This window comes from Martes martes (genome assembly GCF_963455335.1).
Source record: "Martes martes genome assembly, chromosome: 3".
NCBI lineage: Eukaryota > Metazoa > Chordata > Mammalia > Carnivora > Mustelidae > Martes > Martes martes.
The window spans coordinates 78,292,284-78,313,525 of record NC_137890.1 but is presented as its reverse complement, the minus strand read 5'-3'; the positions used below and the strand labels follow the sequence as shown (position 1 = coordinate 78,313,525).

Sequence of the window (21,242 nt, the reverse complement as noted above, 5' to 3'; positions counted from 1 at the left end):
GATGTGGTTAATCCCTGCTTGCAAGAAGTATTCCAGGTATCTATTACTATCTATTAATATCACTCTAGAAATGAATGGCTGAAAACAAAAGCTATTTTATCATAACTTTTGATTTTGCAGGTTAAAAAAAATGGGGCAGGACTCAGGTAGGCAGTTGTGTTCCCCATGATGTCAGTTGAGGCCACTCATATAATTAGTAGGCATTAGGGCTGATTTGGAGGGATTGAGATGACTTCATTCATATATCTGGTGCCAGTGCAGGCAGGGATGGCTGGAAAGTTGGGCTCAGCTGGTATTGACAACTGCAGAGTCTGTTCTTAGTCTCTCCAGCATGTGATCTCAGAGTACCTGGACTTCTCAGGGCCTCTAAACTAGTCCAAGGGGCCTGAGCAGAAGCCTCAAGTCTTCTTTTGATGTCATTTCTGCTGTTAGCCCAGGTTCATGGGGGAGAGGGTTATGCTTTACCTCTGAAAGAGGAGTAACCAATACTTTTGTAGAAACAAGCCAGCTCATGTATTGGTAATCATATATGTGCTAATATAGAGCTATGCACAGGATACTATGTAAGGGTCTTGAAGAGTCTTGAAGGATTAATAAGATTTACCTGTGTAAGTTAAAATAAGAAATTTTTTTAGTCATCAACATGAGCAAACCCATGGAAGCACATGAAAGACCATGCTTCAATTTGTATGATTGTGAGGGAGCCACAGTGCAATCAGCAAGAGTCAAGAGAGAATCCCGGGAATCCAGAGGAAGTCTGCTCCATCTCGCAAGGGTCAGGAATGGACCCGTGCATAGAGCCTATGGCCATGCTGCTGCAGACCTTTCCCTCATAAGTAAGTCAATAGGGAGCATCAGGCACCTGTCTTCTTACTGCCCACTTGCCCTTATAGATCTACTTCCACCATCCGCCTCAAGTCCACTGCAGTCCACGCCCATTTTCCTTTCATCCTGATTGACGTTGTTCACCGTAAGAAACCCTCACCTCCTCATTGCTCATATCCTGCGGTCAGATGCTCCGAGGCTCTGGTCATGCACCGTCCTGTTCCTACCCCCATTCTCCAATGCCAGAAACTCTCTGCTCCACCCTCTGGAATTCAAGACTTCATCAGCACAGCAAATTTTTTACTTGGCCCACCACTTGGAACATTTGATTAAAGGGCCAGGCTTCTTCATTGTAAAATTGTCATTTTCCCATTTGCAGTTATAATTAATTTTTAAGGAGATAGTTCCAAACTATATAAAGATCCTGTTTTCATCAGCCCTTTCATTCATTCATTTATTTTTGCATGCCTGTATGGACTCATGATTTCTAATTCTATCTAGTGGGCTTTCATTATCCATTACTGTCATTTCTTTTGATCTTCATGTTGAATCTGATTTGGATTCTGGGAGGCCTTTTTAGTGGGGTTTTCTGTCTTTTAACCTATCCTCATTATTCTTTGAGCACTTCCTTATCTTCTGGCACAAAGGTGTTCCATGGCTATCATGTTCTTTCCTTACTCTGGCCCTGAAATTAGAGGTCTCTCCAAGGACCTCTTGTTCCTTTTAGTGGGGAATGGTATTTGGAAACTAAGATTGAAGTGTCAGACATGTTCATTGCTATTGATGTGCGGTTACTCCCAGACTCAGAGGACGTAACACACACACATACACACACCCCTTTGTATGAACATTTATTTCTCTACCTACCTGGGTACACATGGAACACCGTGGGTTCATACAAATTTTAAATTCAGTCCAACATGACAGGGTTTAACCTGATATTTTCTCTCTTTCTCTCTCTCTCTCTCACTCTGTGTGTGTGTGTGTGTGTGTGTGTGTGTGTGTGTGTGTGTGTGTGTGTTTGTGCTCCATTCCTTGATATGAGGAACTTGGCTCCCATTACTCTTTCATCTACTTATTCAGTCAAACCCTTTCATGTTTCCACTCTCATACCTCTGCCACCACACTCTCTCCTACACAGATCCCTCCCCATTCCACTTGAGCTTGACACCTTTCCTTGGGGGCTTCAATGCTGAGGGCTACTATTCACCCTTCTGGGACATGACATCCAAAACTGGGTCACACATCTTCATAGATTCCCTCTTCACACAGCTGGGACATTTTATTTAACAAGAACATTTGGCCTTAATGGAATCTTACATCTTTTGTCTTCTTAAAATCACAATATTCTTACAGGGCTTTGCTATGGCCTCAAGAGGCCATTTTACTGACAAAACGATTGTGAGGTCACGGGAGAGTGTACTGAATAACCAGTATAAATTTTCTTAGAGAAAAATCAGGTAGTAGAAGTCCTTTAAAATATTTCAGTAATTTCACTAACTGTGAACATTAAACTCCACTGCTAATAGACATTTTCAAGTTGTGTTTTTAAAAAGATCATCTATAATCTGCTTACAAGAGACATAAAAGAAAAAAAATTAGGGAGTTTGAAAATAAAAGAAGGAAAAAGCATAAACCAGAACAATACTGACTAAATGGAAGTTAGTATGAAATAAAAATTATATTATCAGTAATAGCATCAAAAGACATGAAGTATTTATGTAAAAATATAGCAAAATATGGGTAAGATTTGTATGCTGAGAACTTCAAAACACAGATGAAAGAAATCTTTAAAATTAAATAAATAGGGAAATAGTGTTTATGCTTTGGAAGAATTTGATATTGTTAAGATGTCAGTTCTTCCCCAAATTGATACTTATGTTCAATATGTTGATAATCAAAATCCCAGAAGAAATTTTTGTAGAATAGATATGGTGATTCTAAAACTTATATTTAAATCCAAGAAATAAGAATACAAAGAAAAAAAGACAAATATATATGATTCCACTTAATGAGGTACTTAGAATAATCAGAGTCATAGAATCAGGAGGTAGAATAGTGGATACCAGGGGCTAGAGGAAGGGGAGATGGAGAGTAGTGGTTTAGTGAGTGTAGATTTTCAGTTGGAAAAGATGAAAAAATTGTGGAGATGGTACAAAAACATGAATGTTCTTAATACCACTGAACTGTACAATTAAAAATGGATAAGTGGCAAATTTTGTTAAGTTTACTTTATCATAATAAAAACCTTTTAAAACAGTTTTGAAGAAGGCAAAATTAGTAAATTCACACTATTTGATTTCAAGCTTTAATGGTAAAGTCAGAATAATCAATAGAAACATGGGTCAATAGAACAGAATAGGGAATCCAGAAATACAACCACAAATGGTTAATTAATTTTTTATAAGGGCACAAAAGTAATTCAGTGGAGAGTGAATAAAATTTTCATGATATCGTGCTGAAATAATTGGGTATCCATATACAAAATAATCTTTATCTATACCTCACACCATACATAAAAGTTAACTAAAAATTGGTCACAGACCTAACTGTATATTCTAAAACTATAAAAATTCTAGAAGAAAACATAGAAAATGGGTCCTTGGTTTAGGTAAAGCTGTCATATAAAACATCAAAATCATGACTATAACAGACAAAATTGATGAACTTCTTGAAAATTAAAAAACTTTGTTTTTCAAAAGACACAGTTAAAGAAAAAAAACCTCAAACTGAGTGAAAATATTTGCAAATTATGTATCAACAAATATTTGTATTCAGAATATATAAAGAGCCCTAAACCATCAATAATAAGAAAAGTAACTGTGAAGAGAAAAAAATTAAACAGGAATTTTACCAAAGAAGAAATGTGGATAACAAAAGCACATTGAAAAATGCTTGACACCAACAAAACCAAAAGACAACAGACAGAATGGGAGAAGACATTCACAAATGACATCAGATAAAGGGTTAGTATCCAAAATCTATAAAAAACTTAACAAACTCAACACCCAAAGAACAAATAATCCAATCAAGAAATGAGCAGAAGACAAGAACAGATATTTCTGCAAAGAAGACATCCAGATGGCCAACAGACACGTGAAAAAGTGCTCAACATCATCTGGCATCAGGGAAATACAAATCAAAACCACAATAAGATACCACCTCACACCAGTCAGAATGGCTAAAATTAACAAGTCATTCAGGAAACGACAGATGCTGGCAAGGATGCAGAGAAAGGGGAACCCTCCTACACTGTTGGTGGGAATGCAAGCTGGTGCAACCACTCTGGAAAACAGTATGGAGGTTCCTCAAAAAGTTGAAAATAGAGTTACCCTATGCCCAGCAATCACACTATTGTGTATTTACCCTAAAGATACAAATGTAGTGATCTGAAGGGGCATGTGCACCTGAATGTTTATAGCAGCAATGTCCACAATAGCCAAACTATGGACAGAACCTAGATGTCCATCAACAGATGAATGGATAAAGAAGATGTGGTATACATATACAATGGAATATTATGCAGCCATCAAGAGAAACGGAGTCTTGCCATTTGCAATGAAGTGGATGGAACTAGAGGGTATTATGCTGAGCTAAATAAGTCAATCATAGAAGACAATTATCATATGATCTTCCTGATGTGAGGAATTTGAAGGGGGGTGGGGGGCTTGTGGGGGATAGGAAAGGAAAAAATGAAACAAGATGGGATCAGGAGGGAAACAAACCATAAAAGACTCTTAATGTCATGAAACAAACAGGGTTGCTAGGGGGTGGAAGGGTAGGAATAGGGTGGTGGGGAGGGTAGGAATAGGGTGGTGGGGAGAGTAGGAAAGGATGGTTGGGTTATGGATGTTGGGGGGGGTATGTACTATAGTAAGTGCTGTGAGATGTGTAAGCCTGATGATTCACAGACCTGTACCCCTGGGAAAAATAATACATTATATGTTAACAAAAAAAAAATGCTTGACATCATTAGTCATTAGGAAAATACAAATTAAAATCATGATATGATACTATCATATACCTACTAGAATGGGAAAAAATACTGACAATACTAAGTATCGACAAGAATACGGTACAACCAGAACACTTATATATTGTTTATGGGAATGCAAAATGGTAAAACCACCTTCAAAAAGAGTTTGGCAGTATTATAAGGTTAACCATAAACCTACCATACAACCCAGCAATCCCATTGCTAGGCATTTGTTCAACAGAAATGATAATTATGTTCACAGAGAAGCCTTTTTTTATAATCATCAAAACAACCTAAATATCCTTCAACTGATAGATGCATAAAAAAATTACGATATATTCATCCAGAGGAATACTACTCATCTCTAAAATAAAACAAACTGCTGATATGCACAAGAGCATGGTTGAATGTCAAATTCATTATTCTACTGAAAGAAGGCAGTCTGAAAAGGCTGCATACTGTATGATTCCATTTATATGACATTCTGCAAGAGGCAAAACTACTGGAATAGAAAGCAGTGTTTGCCAAGGAATGGGAGTGTGGGAGTGGGGAGTGATTTCAGGGAGGCAGGTTTTATGGTCTCTAGAACTCTTCTATAACTTCACTCAGAGGAGTGTTGGTGTTTTGTGCTTTGTGAAAACTTGTTCACTAAAAAAGGTAAATTTTATTATTTGTGAATTATACCTCAACATTCCTGACTACAAAAAAAAAAAAAACCAAAAAACTAGACAAATCAGTATATTCTTTTGTTTTCAGGCACTGAGGATTGATTGGTTGTTTGCAGAGGTTTGTAATTCATTTTATTAAAACCGTAGAATATTACAGGTGAAAGGAGGCTTGGGTCACTTTATGTCAATTTCCTTATTTTTCAAGTAAGGAGACAGAGGACTAGCCAGAGGAGGAGATGACACATGACAAGGAACAATGAACTTTTGCAATCTGATTATGTAAATTAGCTACTTCTGAGGCTGAAATTATCATTACTTTTTTATTGGTGTTTTTTTTTTTCCCCCGATGGAGCTAAATAGAGTCCAGAAAAACTCCTGGCATGTCTTTCACTGAACCCAGAAATTTAGCAGATTTTCAGATTTGATTATATAATCTTGAGACTTCACTTTGGTTAACTCTAGGACAAAAAATTACTAATGGAATTGTTTGCTAAAAATTGGTTTATTATCCATAAATGATGGAGTTCATAATATTGCTAATGTTAGCTTAATTTCATAAACTGTGCCTTACAATTACATGGTTAGATTTTATGAGATAATGTAGAACAGTAGCTGTCAACCTTTTTAGATTTAGCCCTTTCTTTAAACCAAGCTACACACTGAATCATAGGTGTCAGAGAGACTCAGTAGAGTTTCCCTGCCTATGGTAGGGATTGGCCCAAGCCCAGAGCACTGAGGGACTTCCATTAAGCACAATGCAAACTCCACTGCTCCCACACCTGAGTTTGGGAAGAGGACCATAATGGTGGTTCACAGACAGATAACCAGGCAGAGTAATTCCAGATTAAATCTGGTTCTTATTAGGGGGGTTTATCAGTCAGTGGAGTTCTTCAAAAGAGAAGTCTATGACCTCGGTTCAGAGTAACATCTCTCTGTCCTGGAAATCACCTATCACTACATAAAGTTGTCCTTAATGTTTTTGTTTCATTTTCCTGATCGTTCTGCTCTCCCTTTCTTAAATTTACCTCTATCCTGGGGGAAGAGAGGAAAGATCGGAATTCAATTTGCTATATTTAGGTGCTCCAAAGACATTCAAAAGGGAAGCAGAGATAGATGATCTTATATATGGGTGGAGCTCAGAATAGAGAATGTAAACTGTAAATTTAAAAAAGGTGAGAATTTCCACACTGAGATGGTAGTGGAAGCTGCCATCATGGCCAGAGAGAGATCACAGGAAAGGGCCTGACTGAGCTTGAGGAGGCCAGCAGTCAAAGGCTGCGTAGAGGAGGATGAATGTGTATAGAGGACAAGGAGAAAAGCTAGGAGAGCGTGGTATCCTGGTAACCAAGTGAGGATAGTGTTTTAACATGTCTGCAAGATTTAATAGCATCATGGTCACTGATAATCTCCAGAATTAAGCCTTCTATCCTTCTCTCCAGTCATTCTTCATGACTGGAAATTTTGTGAGGACAGACATCTTGAATCGAGCTCCACATCTTCCCATATTGCTTTTCACTTAAGTGCTGGCCAATAAAAAATTGCTATATTGTAAACTTGCTAGATACTCTTGAAGACTTTAAGGTACTGTTGGGGTAGGGTGTTGGAACTGTTCTGTACCTTATGGACTGTTGTTAAAACTCAGAGAACTGGATGCCAAAAAACAGTCTGTTTTATGACATCTTAACTTTTGAAAGTGTTTTTAAAGATTTTATTTATTTATTTGACAGACAGAGATCACAAGTAGGCAGAGAGGCAGGCAGAGAGAGAGGGAGAAGCAGGCTCTCTGCTGAGCAGAGAGCCCGATGTGGGGCTCGATCCCAGGACCCTGGGATCATGACCTGAGCCGAAGGCAGAGGCTTTAACCCACTGAGCCACCCAGGTGCCCCGAAAGTGTTTTTAAATAGTCATGGCAAGCACCTTTTTCTGACATCATGGAGGGCTCTTGGGTTTTTATGATAACATGACTCTTTAAGTCTTACATGTATTTGCTGAATAGCCCTTTGTATTACACAAGAGTTAATGCAATACTGACAAATGAATAAAAACTAAAGTTTGAAATTGAATATTTAAGAGAAATACAGAAAAGTGCCAATAGAAAACTTCTGAAAATGTATCTGTGTTCTTAGATAATCCTAAAAGAAAGGAAAAAGAAAGCAATAACGAAATCTCTATTGTCTCATCTTCTTACCAGACAGGAATGGGTCACTTGCGTGTTACAAAAGATGGTCTTCGCCTAGAAGGAGAATCAGAATTTTTATTCCCATTGTATGCCAAGGAAATACACTCCAGAGTGGTAAGAAAATGATGAAACATTTAAATATTTTGTGTTTTATGAAAAATAATTGTTGAGTACAGAAATTCAGCATATTTCAGAAGAGGTTCTTAGGATATATACATGTACACACATTGATGTTACACTCTACAAAAAGCTTGACTAGAAGTTGTAAAATGTATTTCTGAAACTACATTCTAAAAAGACTCCATTTTCATGTGCTTCAGATCTGAATTTGGTGGCCTCAGTAATTTAGACCATAATAAAAAAGGTTTGATAATTAAAACCTTTATCAAAAATAATCTAAACTTCTTTTAGTGCAGGTAATTTAAATACTCTTTTTCAAGGCATTTAAAATTATCTGAGAGGCTTGGAAAGAAATTAGTTTCATAGTAGTATGTTCTGTACTAATTATGCTAATTATACAGATTATAGTCCTGTAGGATTCTCTGTAAGTAGGTTAAACATTCCCATTAAATAATTGTGTGGCTTTATAAATATATCTGTTTTAATATTATCTTCATTTACCTCCATGGAATTTATAACAAGTAGAGCCAAGTATAAAATATAATCAGTTTTTAAAAATATGTTTTATTTTACTTTAAATGATGCTATGGACTTTGTAGTAAAGGTAAACATTTTGCTCAATTACTGATTAAGTGGCATCATAAATGTTAAACTTCATCCAACTATAACTTACCAGTTGTATGAAGAGTTTACTCTTCACTTTCCTCTCATATTTCTACATATGAAAGAATATGTCAGTATCTTCTATAAGCAGAGGTTCTTCTAGCTAATCTAGGGTGATTCGAAAAGATACAAAAGTCCAACCACTGAGAACACACGTGGTCTTTGAGATAAACCATACCCCCACACAGGCACCCAAACAGTCATCAAGCTCTACTACCAAACATGGGCTACCAAGGAGAGATTCTAGAAAGTGCAAAGCACATACCTCTTAGTAGCTCTTGGGCACTACTGCATTACTTCTGAGAATGTCTCAGTAGATGGTAGGAAGCAGGCAAATGACCCAGAATGTGACAGGCTGATACATGCATAAGCCCGATTCTATGAGCTTCCTCAGATAATATGCTTATATCAACCATGATGACATTTCAGTATATTAAATACTCCTGTCATATGGGAACATAAGGAATGAACCTAAGCTTTTGTAAAAGGAGATGTCAGATGTGAGCAAAGAATTTAAATGTTAGAACTTAGCCATTTTCTCCCCAGAGTTATGTTGACTGATCCCCTATCATATTTTTGAAGAGATAAGACTGGTAGAATAGCCTGGTGACTGAAAGATTAGTTCATAGCAAATTTAATATTTGGATTTAATAATACTTTCAGTTTTATCAGATTTTTTTCATCTCCAGTATACTTAAAAAAAAACAACAAAATGATACAAATTATTTTAGGTAATCATGTATTGAAGTCTTATAATGATGCATTGATGCAATATGTCAGTTGATACATAAAATTACAGAAATATTTGGAATAATGTGATCACAGAGATAGAAAGTATCTGGTAACTACGATGGCTTTCTAATGATAGGATTAACTGAACAAAATTGTGCTTTATATTTTCTGTATGCACTGATGTATTAGTTATGTTTCCTTTTCAAAAATGAGTCTAGGAAGTAATTTTCCATAAAACTACAGAAATGAATTTGCAAAATTTGACACATATTCATTCATCTATATTGCTGAAGTGAGAATGTCTTTATTATAAATATAATTCAACATGGTACTCTGGCTTCTAACATGTGATTGCTCTCTTCACAATTAATACATGAAGTCCTGTCAAGATTGTGCCTGGAGCTCATGATTTAAAACCATCCACCCTGCCCATTGACATAAACACATAGCAATTATATTTCATAAAAGAAAAAGATAGTGGTTAGAAACATATAGACATAGTCAAAAATTAAATGAAACCAAAACACACAGTGGTAAAGCTGTACTTGAAATGATTGTCTTTGAAGTTTACAGTCCTGGAAAGTGGCAGGGCAGCTTACCATCAAAGCCCACAGAGGAACGGAGACCAAAATGGCACCTGATGGGACTGCTTAGACTCCAGCCAGACCCACTGCATGAAACAGCAACAGAAAAGAGTTGCACCTATTGCCCAGGCTTGAAAAAGCTCTGTATCTGTGGGATGGAACACCCATAGACATACCAGATCAAGACCCGAATATCACTGAGGACACAAGCCCTGAGCCACCATTACAAGACTGAGAAACATGGTGGTCTGAATGAAAACAAGCTGGGTGAATCCAGAAACTAAAATATATACACACAGGTGCTTGAGACTGAAACTTGCAGCCACATAAGGAAAACTCCATCTAAAAAAACTATACCAAATAAACTACAAAAAAGAGAATTAACTTCCAACTAAGTAAAAATAATCATTCTGAAAATGGCTGGAAAAGCAACTTAAAAATCTCACTAAGATAAAGCTAGTTTTGAGTAGCTTTTATTAAAAGAACAAGAAATTATAAAACCAAAACAGGTAATACAAGACAAATAATAGGGGACAGATTTACCTGCGTTTATTAAGCAACTAAAAAACTTGAGAAAGTATATGAGACGATGTTTTTTACTATGGTCTGGAAGTCACACATTAAAACCTAACCCCTAAGGTGATGGTACTAGGAGGTGGGGCTTTGGGGAGATGAGGTCATGAGGATGGAGCCCTCATGATGGGGTTAGTGCCCTCATCCGAGCAGCAGAGAGAGCTCCCTCACCCCTTCTGCCATGTGAGCTGGAAGGCACCTTCTGTGTGGACAAGAAAGTGAGTCTCGTGGGACACCAAATCTGCCAGCACCATGATCTTGGACTTCCCAGTTTCCAGAACTGTGAGAAAGAAATCTTTGTTGTTTATAAGCTACCCAGTCTCTGGTATTTTGTCATAGTGCCAGATGGAGTAGGATGGTTTTCAAATATTGGACAGTGGCAGTCAGTACAGTTATCTCTGAGAGGGAGCAAAATAGATCAGCCCTAGGACTGCCCCGATTTACTGTGTGGAGACAGCTTCTAAGGTCACAGTGAGGGAGGGGACCAATGCAGAGGCAGGCATTCTACCCAAGTTCAGAAGATATGATTGGGAGTCCAAGGAAAAGCAGCCAACCTGAAGTTCACAGGGCAGAGTACCATGGAGGCAGGGGCTGCCGCTGCAGAGAGCCCAGAGACTGCCCGTGGTGCCGCCCTTCACCACCCTGCGCCTCGAGGCTAGAGGGAGGAAACTGGTAAACTGTTAACTCTTATTATCATGCTAGTTATTTTTGAACACTGCAAAAACAAGGATTAAGGCCACATCATTGGATAAATGTGAGATTCTGATAGATCCGTCTGCTTCTGCAAAGCAATCTGGAAAATTTTGGACGTGCCAGAGTTCCAAGGCACTCCTGAAACTTCTTTCCTTCTGAAAAATCACATTATTCCCTGCTACTTTGGAAGGTATTTGGTTCCCTCCGAATGGACCACAAAGGCACCTGAGTTCAACAGTCAAAATGTTGCATTCTTTTTGAAGAAAATTGTTTCTATAAAAACAAATGATCTATAAAACAAAACCACCTGTTCAGAGCTTTGACACCACAGAAGGCACTTATGTGCACATAAAGCCATTTTATCTTTCAACAAAAAATTCAAAAAACATAGGTATCTAAAAAATTTTAAAAACTCTTTTGAAATTGTGAGAAGACTTTACATTTTGAAAATAAGTAACATGGTATTTATTATAGAACAACTAACCATTGTCTGATTTCTCTTCTAAAAATATATCATGTCTTGGACATAAATAATAAGAAAGGAAATTTTAATTCCTTGGAATAGGAAAAAAAACTTGATGATTTTTGATCTTCACCTTGAGAACTAATTTGGTACATTATGGTCAGTGCACTCAAGCAGCAGAAACCCATAAGAGTATTATAATTTATGGAAAAAAAGTTAGAACCTCTATAACAGCAAGGAAATTAATTTTGCCACCAACCACATGAGCTTAGAAGAAGACCCTGAGCTGGGAGTGATTCCTCGGTCCGGCAGTCCCCTTGAGATGCTGAACAGGGAACCACTGGGGTTCTGCTTGGACTCCTGACCCACAAAAACTATGATGTAATAAAGATATGTTGACTTAAACTTTGGGGGAAAAGTACATTTATTTACTCTTTTAACATAATACAATCCAGGATCTGAAAATACTGTATTAGGGTCACAGGATCTGTGACTATGGAGAAATTATCTCCTATAAATCCTAAATTTATGTATGAATATAAAGATAGTCATTTTAAATAATATGTGTTTGTCAAATTTTGTAAATGCCTTTCTAGGACTCATCTCTTCTTCTGCAGTCAACTCAGAATGTGACTGTCAATGCACGCAACTCTGAAGGAGAGGTCACGGGCAGATTAAAAGTGGGTGAGTCCGACTTCACAGTGCTTGACATGTGAGTGGCCCATGGAGAGCTGTGCTGAATGGATACATTTTTCTCTTCTAAAGAATTCCAACTTATTTATGAACAATTAGAGCATGAATTTTCTAGATATCATGCTGTGTTGACTACAGAGAATAATTGGCATCACTGGGAAGACAGTCTGAAGTATAGTAATTAAAGTTACTTTGAATCTAAGAAACAGGACCATTCAAGGTGATAAAAGAAACATATTGATTATTGCAGAATGCAAAAGAATCTGAGACCAAGGGAAAGGAACAAAAGTAGCTGCCCTCAAAAGAACAGATAGGTGCCTGGGTGACTCAGTGGGTTAAGCATCCAACTCTTGATTTCAGCTCAGGTCATAATGTCAGGGTCGTGAGATCGAGCCCCAAGTGGAGCTCTGTGCTCAGTGAGGCGTCTGCTTGTCCTTCTCCCTCTCCCTGCTTGTTTTCTTTCTCTCCCTCTCCTGCCCTCTCCTAAATTAATTAATTAATTAATTTTAAAAAGAAAAAAAGAACAGACACCATGGGGTGAGAACCAGAAGACTCTCTCTCTCTCTCTCTTTTTCTCCCTCTCTCTCCCCTTCCCTCCCCGACTCCCTTCTCCTCCCTCCCTTTCTCCTCTCCCACATACCCCTCCTGTCCAGTGTATCTTTGCCTGTTGTTCTCACTTCACCCACAGGACCTCTCTGACTTTTCATGTGATTGGCTATAGTTCACAACACCAACCAATGAGCTTAGTTTTCAATAGCACAAATTCTAAATTCATAATGAAGTACACTAATTGGCCCAACTAATGTGTTTCTAACTCTCCTTCGGTCAGCAATGTACACCCATCCAACCAGCTAAAACCAGACAGTAGGCTCACCCAGGAGTGAGATCACAGGGAATCTCACACAGTGATAAAAATGATTAGAGAGATAGATGGAAGAAATGACAAAAGAGCAAACCATCCAGTGAAAGGAATATGTACATATTCTCTATACTATCTCATCAGTCTATAGATGTGCCAAATCTAAAAAATCAGGTGGCCCTTTGGGTTATGGGAAGACAGATGGAAAGTATCCAGTCAATACAGACTGGTAATTTCCAGTGTCTCTTTTTTGATGGCTGTTTTTACAAAACAGCTTAATGTTACACTGAAAACTGCAGCTACATGATTAGCCTGATGATTCTTTTTCATCATACTAACACAGGAGTTCCATATTTTATGTTCTTCTTTAATCTTTATAACTTATTCTAAATGATGTATCATGCTTCTCTTTTGCTTAGAAATTCAATCATTAAGCCAGTGAAATTCTCAGTAGACCTAGAAGACAAATCTGAGTTTATCTAGCATACATGTTCTTGCAACTTGTCTAAATCAAACCACATTTTCTTAAGAATTATGTAGTGTTATGATTTATCTTTTACCATTATTTCATAAAATTCTTTGACTGTAGCTTTTGAGTGTTTCAGGGGTTTTTGCTCATCTTTTGTCATTTGTTCCACATTTATTGGATGCCTATATGCTACTTTCTAGGTGCTGTCAAGTAAGTAATACATATAAATAATATGCACATCTCTCTTAGGAGCTCCAAAACTAAATGATTCCCTTTATATTCTTATAAAAATGATTTAATAGAAATAATGTCCTCATTTAATTTTTTGTTGAATGTAGATTTTCATATATTCATACACCAGAGTTTGACATAAATTGTCTCCAATTGCATGAGTGAAAAAACTGAAGCACTGGAAAGCTCATTTGCTCAAAAACACACAGCTATACAGCAGAAAAAGCCAAACCAGGAGGTAGTAGAAATTAGCAGTTAGCAAGAATTAGTAGTTAGCAGGAAAAGCAAACCCCAGGACTTATGTCCCTCAGCCCAGAGTATAGCACTACCTCTCTTCAATCAGATTTCCTTAAATTATGGCACACCAGTAACCATCCTAGTTCCTGAAAATATTGTTATCATTTTTGTCACCAAAAAATGTACTTAAAAAAAAAACAAAAAACAAAAAAAGAAAGACTTCCCCATTAGAATTACTTTGGCTTAAACTGTTAACCTTAAATCTTCAGTTTTAACCTTGGTGTTTCCTGCTTCATATAGTGTTAAAATTAGTGATTTCTTAATAAACTTTGGTTGGAAAACCTCTGTTATAGTAAGGACCCTGAACCAGGGAATATGACTTTCAACTCACCAAGGTTATTTTCAAGTAAATGACTTCCCACAATCACAGTCATTCCAGCCTCATATTTCCTGGAAGACACTAAATTTAGCCAATCTGGATATTAAAATGTAATTTATGTGAACTAGCCAAATTAATCCCACTTAATTAAATGAACAGTTGTTTATTACTAAACCACTGGAAAAAAAATGGCAACCAGTATAGTCAAAACCAAAATTCTTAAATCCCAAAAGAAATCAAACAATAATAGCTAGCATTTCAAATCCTTGAACTGAAAGATATCAATGCATAGCAACAGTAATAGAATCTTCCTAATTGTAAATGCAGATCTGGTTACCACAGTTAATTTTCTTTTGATTTCAAGTAATAGAAATGAATTCTGGTTAGCTTAAAAATAAGGTGGGCCTGGAAATTGGCAAGCTGCTCTCAGATGCGCTGGTCCGGTTTGGCAGTTGGGTTTTTTGAGAACGTAGCCAGGCCACAGCCAGTGTGTCCTGCCGAAGCCCCAGCTTTCCAACCACTGGCAGTAGGTACAGAATTTGATCAAGCAGGACCCCTGGCCTCTAAATTGAGGGCTTTCCATACCACTGTAGTCACTGCCAATCCAACCAAATTACAGATTTCAAAGTACAACCAAATAAACCTGGTGGGGAAGCTAGTAATGTTTATAGCACCATTTGGTCAAGGCCACCCAGACAGCAAAGTCCTTTTCCTGCATGCTGGAAGTTACCCTCTGCTATAATCACACTGTCTTAGATCCAGGTCTTCAAACAGCAAAGCAGAGAAATAAGAATCTCATCAATCCATCAAGTTTGTTAGGGCTCTTGGAACTTCTACATTGCCATGATTAAGCTTCTGCAAAAGACTTTATATATTCAGAACATGACTAATATAAGGAATAGAAATGTAAAATATAAATATAAAATGTATATACTCAGGACGTGACTAATATAAGGAATATAAATAAAAAGAAAGTTACTAGACCCTTGCAGAATTTCATGTACACTTTATTACGGCCAGCGTTGTTGCACCTGCCGCCAAGCTATCTTTGGAGGTAATCATTGAACTTGGCGGAAGAAGCATTAGAAATGAGGCCAAAAATACCAGCGTTATCCCAGCTGCATGTTTCTCTGAAGTCACCAAGATGGTACTGTTTTGAAATACTTCCTAGGGAAATAGAGAAAGGGGGAAGTGACTCAGAATCTGAAGACGAAGGACCTTCTCCTAGTGCAGTGTGCTGCGGCAAAGAGAAGCTCCAAACACAGGATTGCAACAGGCTGTGAATGTTGAGTGTACTCAAGGGACAAAAGCAGAACGCTGAGGTGTTTGACTTTTCAACCCTTCACTTGATTCATGATTCCCCAAGGTTCAGCAGGTAAATTACTAAGCACGCAGCATGCTCTGAAAAGAGGTTTGAAATGAGGGTGATGCTTAGGGACCTTATCTCTAATCTGGCGGGAATTTATGGGCTTTTTCTCTTTAACTTTGATCCTTTGGTGCAGAGGTTTCTGCAGCCCCTTCAAAGAGAAATAACCAAGAGTCTTCTGTTTGCTGCACAAACACATCGTCATTTCTCAAAACTGAGCCCAACAATTTTGTAATTGACAAAAAGTCTAGAGAAGTCATGATGGTAGTAAGCAATGCTATCACAGATAGCAGCTCAGTGTCCTCTGACCGAAACCCCTCCAAGATCTGGCACAGTGTGAAACACGCAGAGAAGACTGTGATGACATCTTCTAGAACTTTGACTCAGCTCTTCCGAGCACTATACCTTCTGATGTTGCAGAAGAAATTCTGGGGTGAGCCTGCAGAGGTTTCGATAGAAGCAAGAGTGCAAAGGGGCGCCTGTTGGCTCAGTTGGCTGACTTTTGATTTAGGTTCAGGTCATGGTCTCCGAGTCATGAATTGAGCCCCACATCAGGCTTCACATCCAACAAGGAGTCTGCTTGAGATTTTTTCTCCTTTTCCCTCTCGCTCTGCCACTCAGATGCTCTCTCTCTAAAATAAATAAGTCTTTTAAAAAAGAAGCAAGAGTGGAAGAATATGGAGAGTTCAATGTTAAATTGCATCTCTGGAGCAGACATTCTAGAACTGAGAAAGAGGAAGTGAATGACAAAGATGGGTGGGAAAGTATCAGTCTTGGGAAGAGGAGGATGCTGATGGTCAATGCGCTGATGTGTACCACTCTTCTCTGAAGAACAGCAAGAATCTGCCAAGAATCTGACCAGCATGCTCACAGAGGAGTGGAAAGCCAAAACTACCACCCTCAATGTCTCTTTATTTTTAATAAAACAAGGATGGAATTTTATTCACCTCTGTGCCTTTGTTCAAGTATTTTCCTCTACCTGATGTGCCTTATTCTCCCTTCATCAGGGAAACAGAAACTTTACAAGGTCAGCTCCATGAGATTTTACCACATCTCCGACTATATCTTTTTGTACAGCTCTGACACAGTAATGTTGCAGGCATCCTTCACCTCTCTGCACATACTCCCAAATAAACATTGTCTTTTCCTTCAAAAATTCTATTTAAAAAAATTTTTACTGTAAAGTTTCCAAAATGTAGTACTTTGGGACTTTAAAACATAAGCAAGTATTTTTTGATTTAGTAGCTTTTGGAAAAGTTATACAAATTTAATATTATCCCAAGAACAGAAAACTTCCTTGGGAAGGAATTCATTCTATATCTCTTCTTTTTCAAACATGCATCTTGTAACATCAACTCTTCTCTGAGTTTTTTTTTCAGACCAGGCATTCTGGCTCTCATGCCTCATCATAAAGGTTTTCTCCTTTTTTTTTTTTTTTTTTTTTTTTGGTGGAACTGGAAACTGGATTGATTTGGGTTTTCTTCCTAACGTACCATTCCCAGTCTGTTTTTCCAGCCACCATAGTTGCTCAGACACCATTTCCCAGTGTGCCATTCTCACCCCCGAGGATAGACCAGGGATTCCCTGTCAGGGTTCTCTTGAACGCTGCCTTCCTTGTATCATAGCACTTCCCAAACTGTCCTGGAATAGGTTCATATGCTTTTTTCTTCAGTGGATTAGGAACTCCTGTAAGTTGTGCACTATACGCCGCTTCTCTATCCTCAATTCTTGGCACGGAAACTTGAACATAAAAAAAACATGCCATAAATTTGTGCAGACTTTTTTTTTGCATTTTCTTTTTTTTAATTTTTTTTCTCTTTAATAATCTCCACATCTGACATGGGGCTCAAACTCATGACCCCTGAAATCAAGAGTCACATTTTTGCATTTTCTTTGCCTTGAGTACAGTTTGTATGTCAAACATACAAAACGTGAGTAACAACTCGTGAAAATTATGCTCCTAAAGTCATTGACTGTTTCATCACCATTTATGAACCAGTGGTTACAGAAAAAGTATCAGTCATGTTGTTGAACCCCTTCTGCTTAATAAAGCCTCCTAGAACTGTTCTGTGACTCTCCCGTAAGCTCAACAGTAAAGTCTTACTGGATAAATTATTCCAGGCTTTTTCTCCCTGTCAATTTTAAATGCCCAGAACTCCATATTAGTATTGAAGATAATTGTATTATCATGTAATACAAAGCAATATTTATATGATGACTATGTAAGATATAGCGGTGAACCAAAAGAGGTGAATGGTGATGCTGAGTTCCTTGGTGACTAAGACTGGTGTAAGTGTAGAGGAGCAGAAATATAGGCAACTATCAAAAAAATAAAGTCCAGGGGCACCTGGGTGGCTCAGTGGGTTAAAGCCTCTGCCTTCGGCTCAGGTCATGATCCCAGGGTCCTGAGATCAAGCCCCGCTTCGGGCTCTCTGCTCAGCAGGGAGCCTGCTTCCCCCCCACTCTCTCTACCTGCCTCTCTGCCTACTTGTGATCTCTGTCTGTCAAATAAATAAATAAAATCTTTAAAAATAAAATAAAGTCTGGCTTCCTTAAGGGAAAGATTAAGACATAGAGGAAAAATGAGTTCCACCTTATAACTGCCTCACACATACACACACACGCAGATAGACGTATTTAAATGAAAAATCGCTGGAGGCTTTTGTAATACCAGTCAATGAAATAAAGTAAGGATATGTTGGTAACCATATCCAAAACTGGTTAATGTATTCATTGAAGAGCTTCTATTTAACTTCTGGTTAGGTATCCATCAACTTTAATGAGAACTGGGAATGATAAAGGGACACATATGCAAAGACTCTAAGATACCCATTTTCTCAATAAACTTACTCTCCCAGGTAAGACTATAAAGCTAACATACAAAAGAATTAAGGAACACTTGTAGTTCCTTGAGTGAATGCTGAGAACTGAGTTCTGGAGAGATTAATCCATTATGCTGCCAGGATTAGAAAGATGAATTAGGAAACAAAATGGTGAATGCCTGAGAACAGGCAAGGGAAATCAAACAAGGTCACGTATGCTTTTGAGGGCACAGTATCCCCAATGCCCAGCACCTGGGAACACCCACTAAACCTTTGCTGAGTAAAAAATGAGTTGGCAGGCAATGAGTCTAAAACTCATCTGATGAGATGAAACTTGGAGAGGAAAATGATGCTTCTGTCACTGAAATACAAAGAAGGAAAGTGTGAAGAAGACAAAAAATGCCATAGGGGAAAGGAAAGGAGAGAAGTTTGAAGATGTTCTTCCAAGATGATGTCTGTTTTCTCCAGGGGGTGAGAGGTAAGGATCTCTCCTGAGGATAAAAGCAAAGGAGGGAATCTGAGTGTGATTCATCTTCTGGGTTGACTTTGACCATTAAAGTGAGCCATTCATAAAATGGTCTGTCACAAATCTCATCCTTCGTTGGGTAGTACTGGAAAGATTACAAATTTAAATGATCTGGGTAGAAGAAATATGTTATTTTGGGCAAGTTGTAAACTTGAAAAAATTAACTTTTAGATGACTTATCCATTCATATATTTCATCTAGATTAACACATTTTTTTGGTTTTGTTTTTTAAATTTTTTTATTTGAGTATAGTTGACACACAACATTACATTCATTTCAGGTGTACAACATAGTGACTCAGCATCTCTATGCATTATGCTTTGTAGATTAGCGCATATTTGACATAATTTTAATAATACAGATTTAGGCTTATAACTTAAAAAGTTTAATCACAGAATTTAAGAGAACTATTGATAACAGAGTTTATATGTTTAGTAATTTGGTATTGCTGAGTGACATGACATGTAAAAATAGAGATTTGATACTATATATAGTAAACACTTCATAATAAACTGTTTTAATGAATTATTCAGGTCCCAAAATGGTAGAAGTCCAGAGTCAACAGTTTCAGATCAACTCCAAGGATGGCAAGCCACTGTTTACTGTCGATGAAAAGGAAGTTGTGGTTGGTACAGATAAACTTCGAGTAACTGGTATGTGATAACTTTTTTTAAATTGAGATATAATTAACATGTAACGTTAGATTCATTTCAGGTGTACAGGGTAGTGATTTGATAATCTGTATCTAAATCTGGTTAACATCAATCACCACACATAGTTACAGATTTTTTTCTTGGTAGAAGACTTTTTTTTTTATTTTATTTTAATTGCAGTGTAGTTAACATATAGTGTCATACTAGTTTCAAGATCTTTTCTCTTAGAAACTACAATATGCAATACAGTATTGTTAACTATAGTCACCATACTTACATGACATCCCCAGGACTTAGTTATTTTATAACTAAAAGTTTGTTTCTTTTGACCCGCTTTACCCATTTTGCCCCTCTGGCAACCACCAGTCCGTCCTATGTATTTATGAGTCTGGCTTCTTTTTGAATTCCACGTGTAAGTGAGTTCATACAACCTTTATCTTTCTCTGACTTATTCTACTTAGCATAATGCCCTCATGGTCTATCCATAGTTCCAAATGGCAAGATTTCCTTCTTTTTCATGGCTGAGTAATATTCCATTGCATACATAAATATCACATTTTCTTTATCCATTTCTATGTAGTAACTCTTTAGAAAAAAATAACCTGTAGAATACACTTCAACAAAAGCATGTTTTACTTTTGGCTCATTTACTCTGGAATTTTTCCAGCAGGTAAGAAAAAGCAGTTTGAATTTGTTGACTCTTCTCCATGGCATTTTTTTTTTTTTTAATTCTTGATATTCTCCTAGATGAAATCTTCTTCAAAAATCTTTGCTCACTCTTTTCATCCACCATATGGTAACCCTTTATCTCTTTCCAGTGGTTGTGACCCAAAGACTTACCATAAATTCCTCCATCATCTGTATGATATTCTAGGGTCTCTTTTCCATATGTCTTTTGCAAGTGAATCTTCTTCCAAGTTTCTTTCATTCTCACTTGGAGTCCCTCTATTTCTATAAAAATTTGACTCTCTTGGAAATCAAGATTGGATAGGGTTCTGATAGAAATCACTTTTAACACTAAAAAGAAGAAATTTTGTGGAAAAAAAAGTTCAGAACATGTTTGAAATGTACTCATTGAGCTTCTGTCAAGACTATAAAACATTAGGAGGCAGACACTTCCAGGGTTAAATTGATCCCAATGCTTTTCTCTGTTAGTGTGAAAAACAACAGCAACTTCATTCTCTCACGCATTATTGCCAATACTCATAAATAAAATACTCATAAATACTCATAAATAAAAACTGACTTATACTCGTGCAAAGCTTTATGTAATATATAATACCTAACAAAACATAATATAAGAATCAGAACCTGTGTTGCAGCATACACTAAGGCAGTAGGGTCTGTGGTTTTTGTACTAAAATAAAGGACACTAGCAATCTATTTAAATCTATTTAAAGGAATTGACCATTTCCTAATAAAGAAATGGCTAGGTTGCCCAAGAGTCTAAGTCATCAGAAATCTACTATTGCATTATACAAAGTTTTCTGGCTTCCTAGATCTTGATTCTATTCCTATCTCAACAATTACT

At 37.3% G+C, this 21,242-nt stretch overlaps 1 protein-coding gene across 3 annotated transcripts in view; it reads left to right on the top strand.

Moving 5' to 3' along the window:
- Positions 1-21,242, top strand: part of SGCG (sarcoglycan gamma) — a 124,677-nt gene that overhangs the window by 75,746 nt on the left and 27,689 nt on the right. For 2 of the 3 annotated variants that reach the window (XM_080798720.1, XM_080798721.1), the window contains exons 3-5: positions 7,661-7,762; positions 12,073-12,160; positions 19,592-19,711. In XM_080798720.1, coding sequence (XP_080654846.1) covers positions 7,661-7,762; positions 12,073-12,160; positions 19,592-19,711 — 310 coding nt within the window. Of the gene's footprint in view, positions 1-7,660; positions 7,763-12,072; positions 12,161-15,846; positions 16,650-19,591; positions 19,712-21,242 lie in introns of those variants that run through there. The other variant, XM_080798722.1, reaches the window with a different exon arrangement.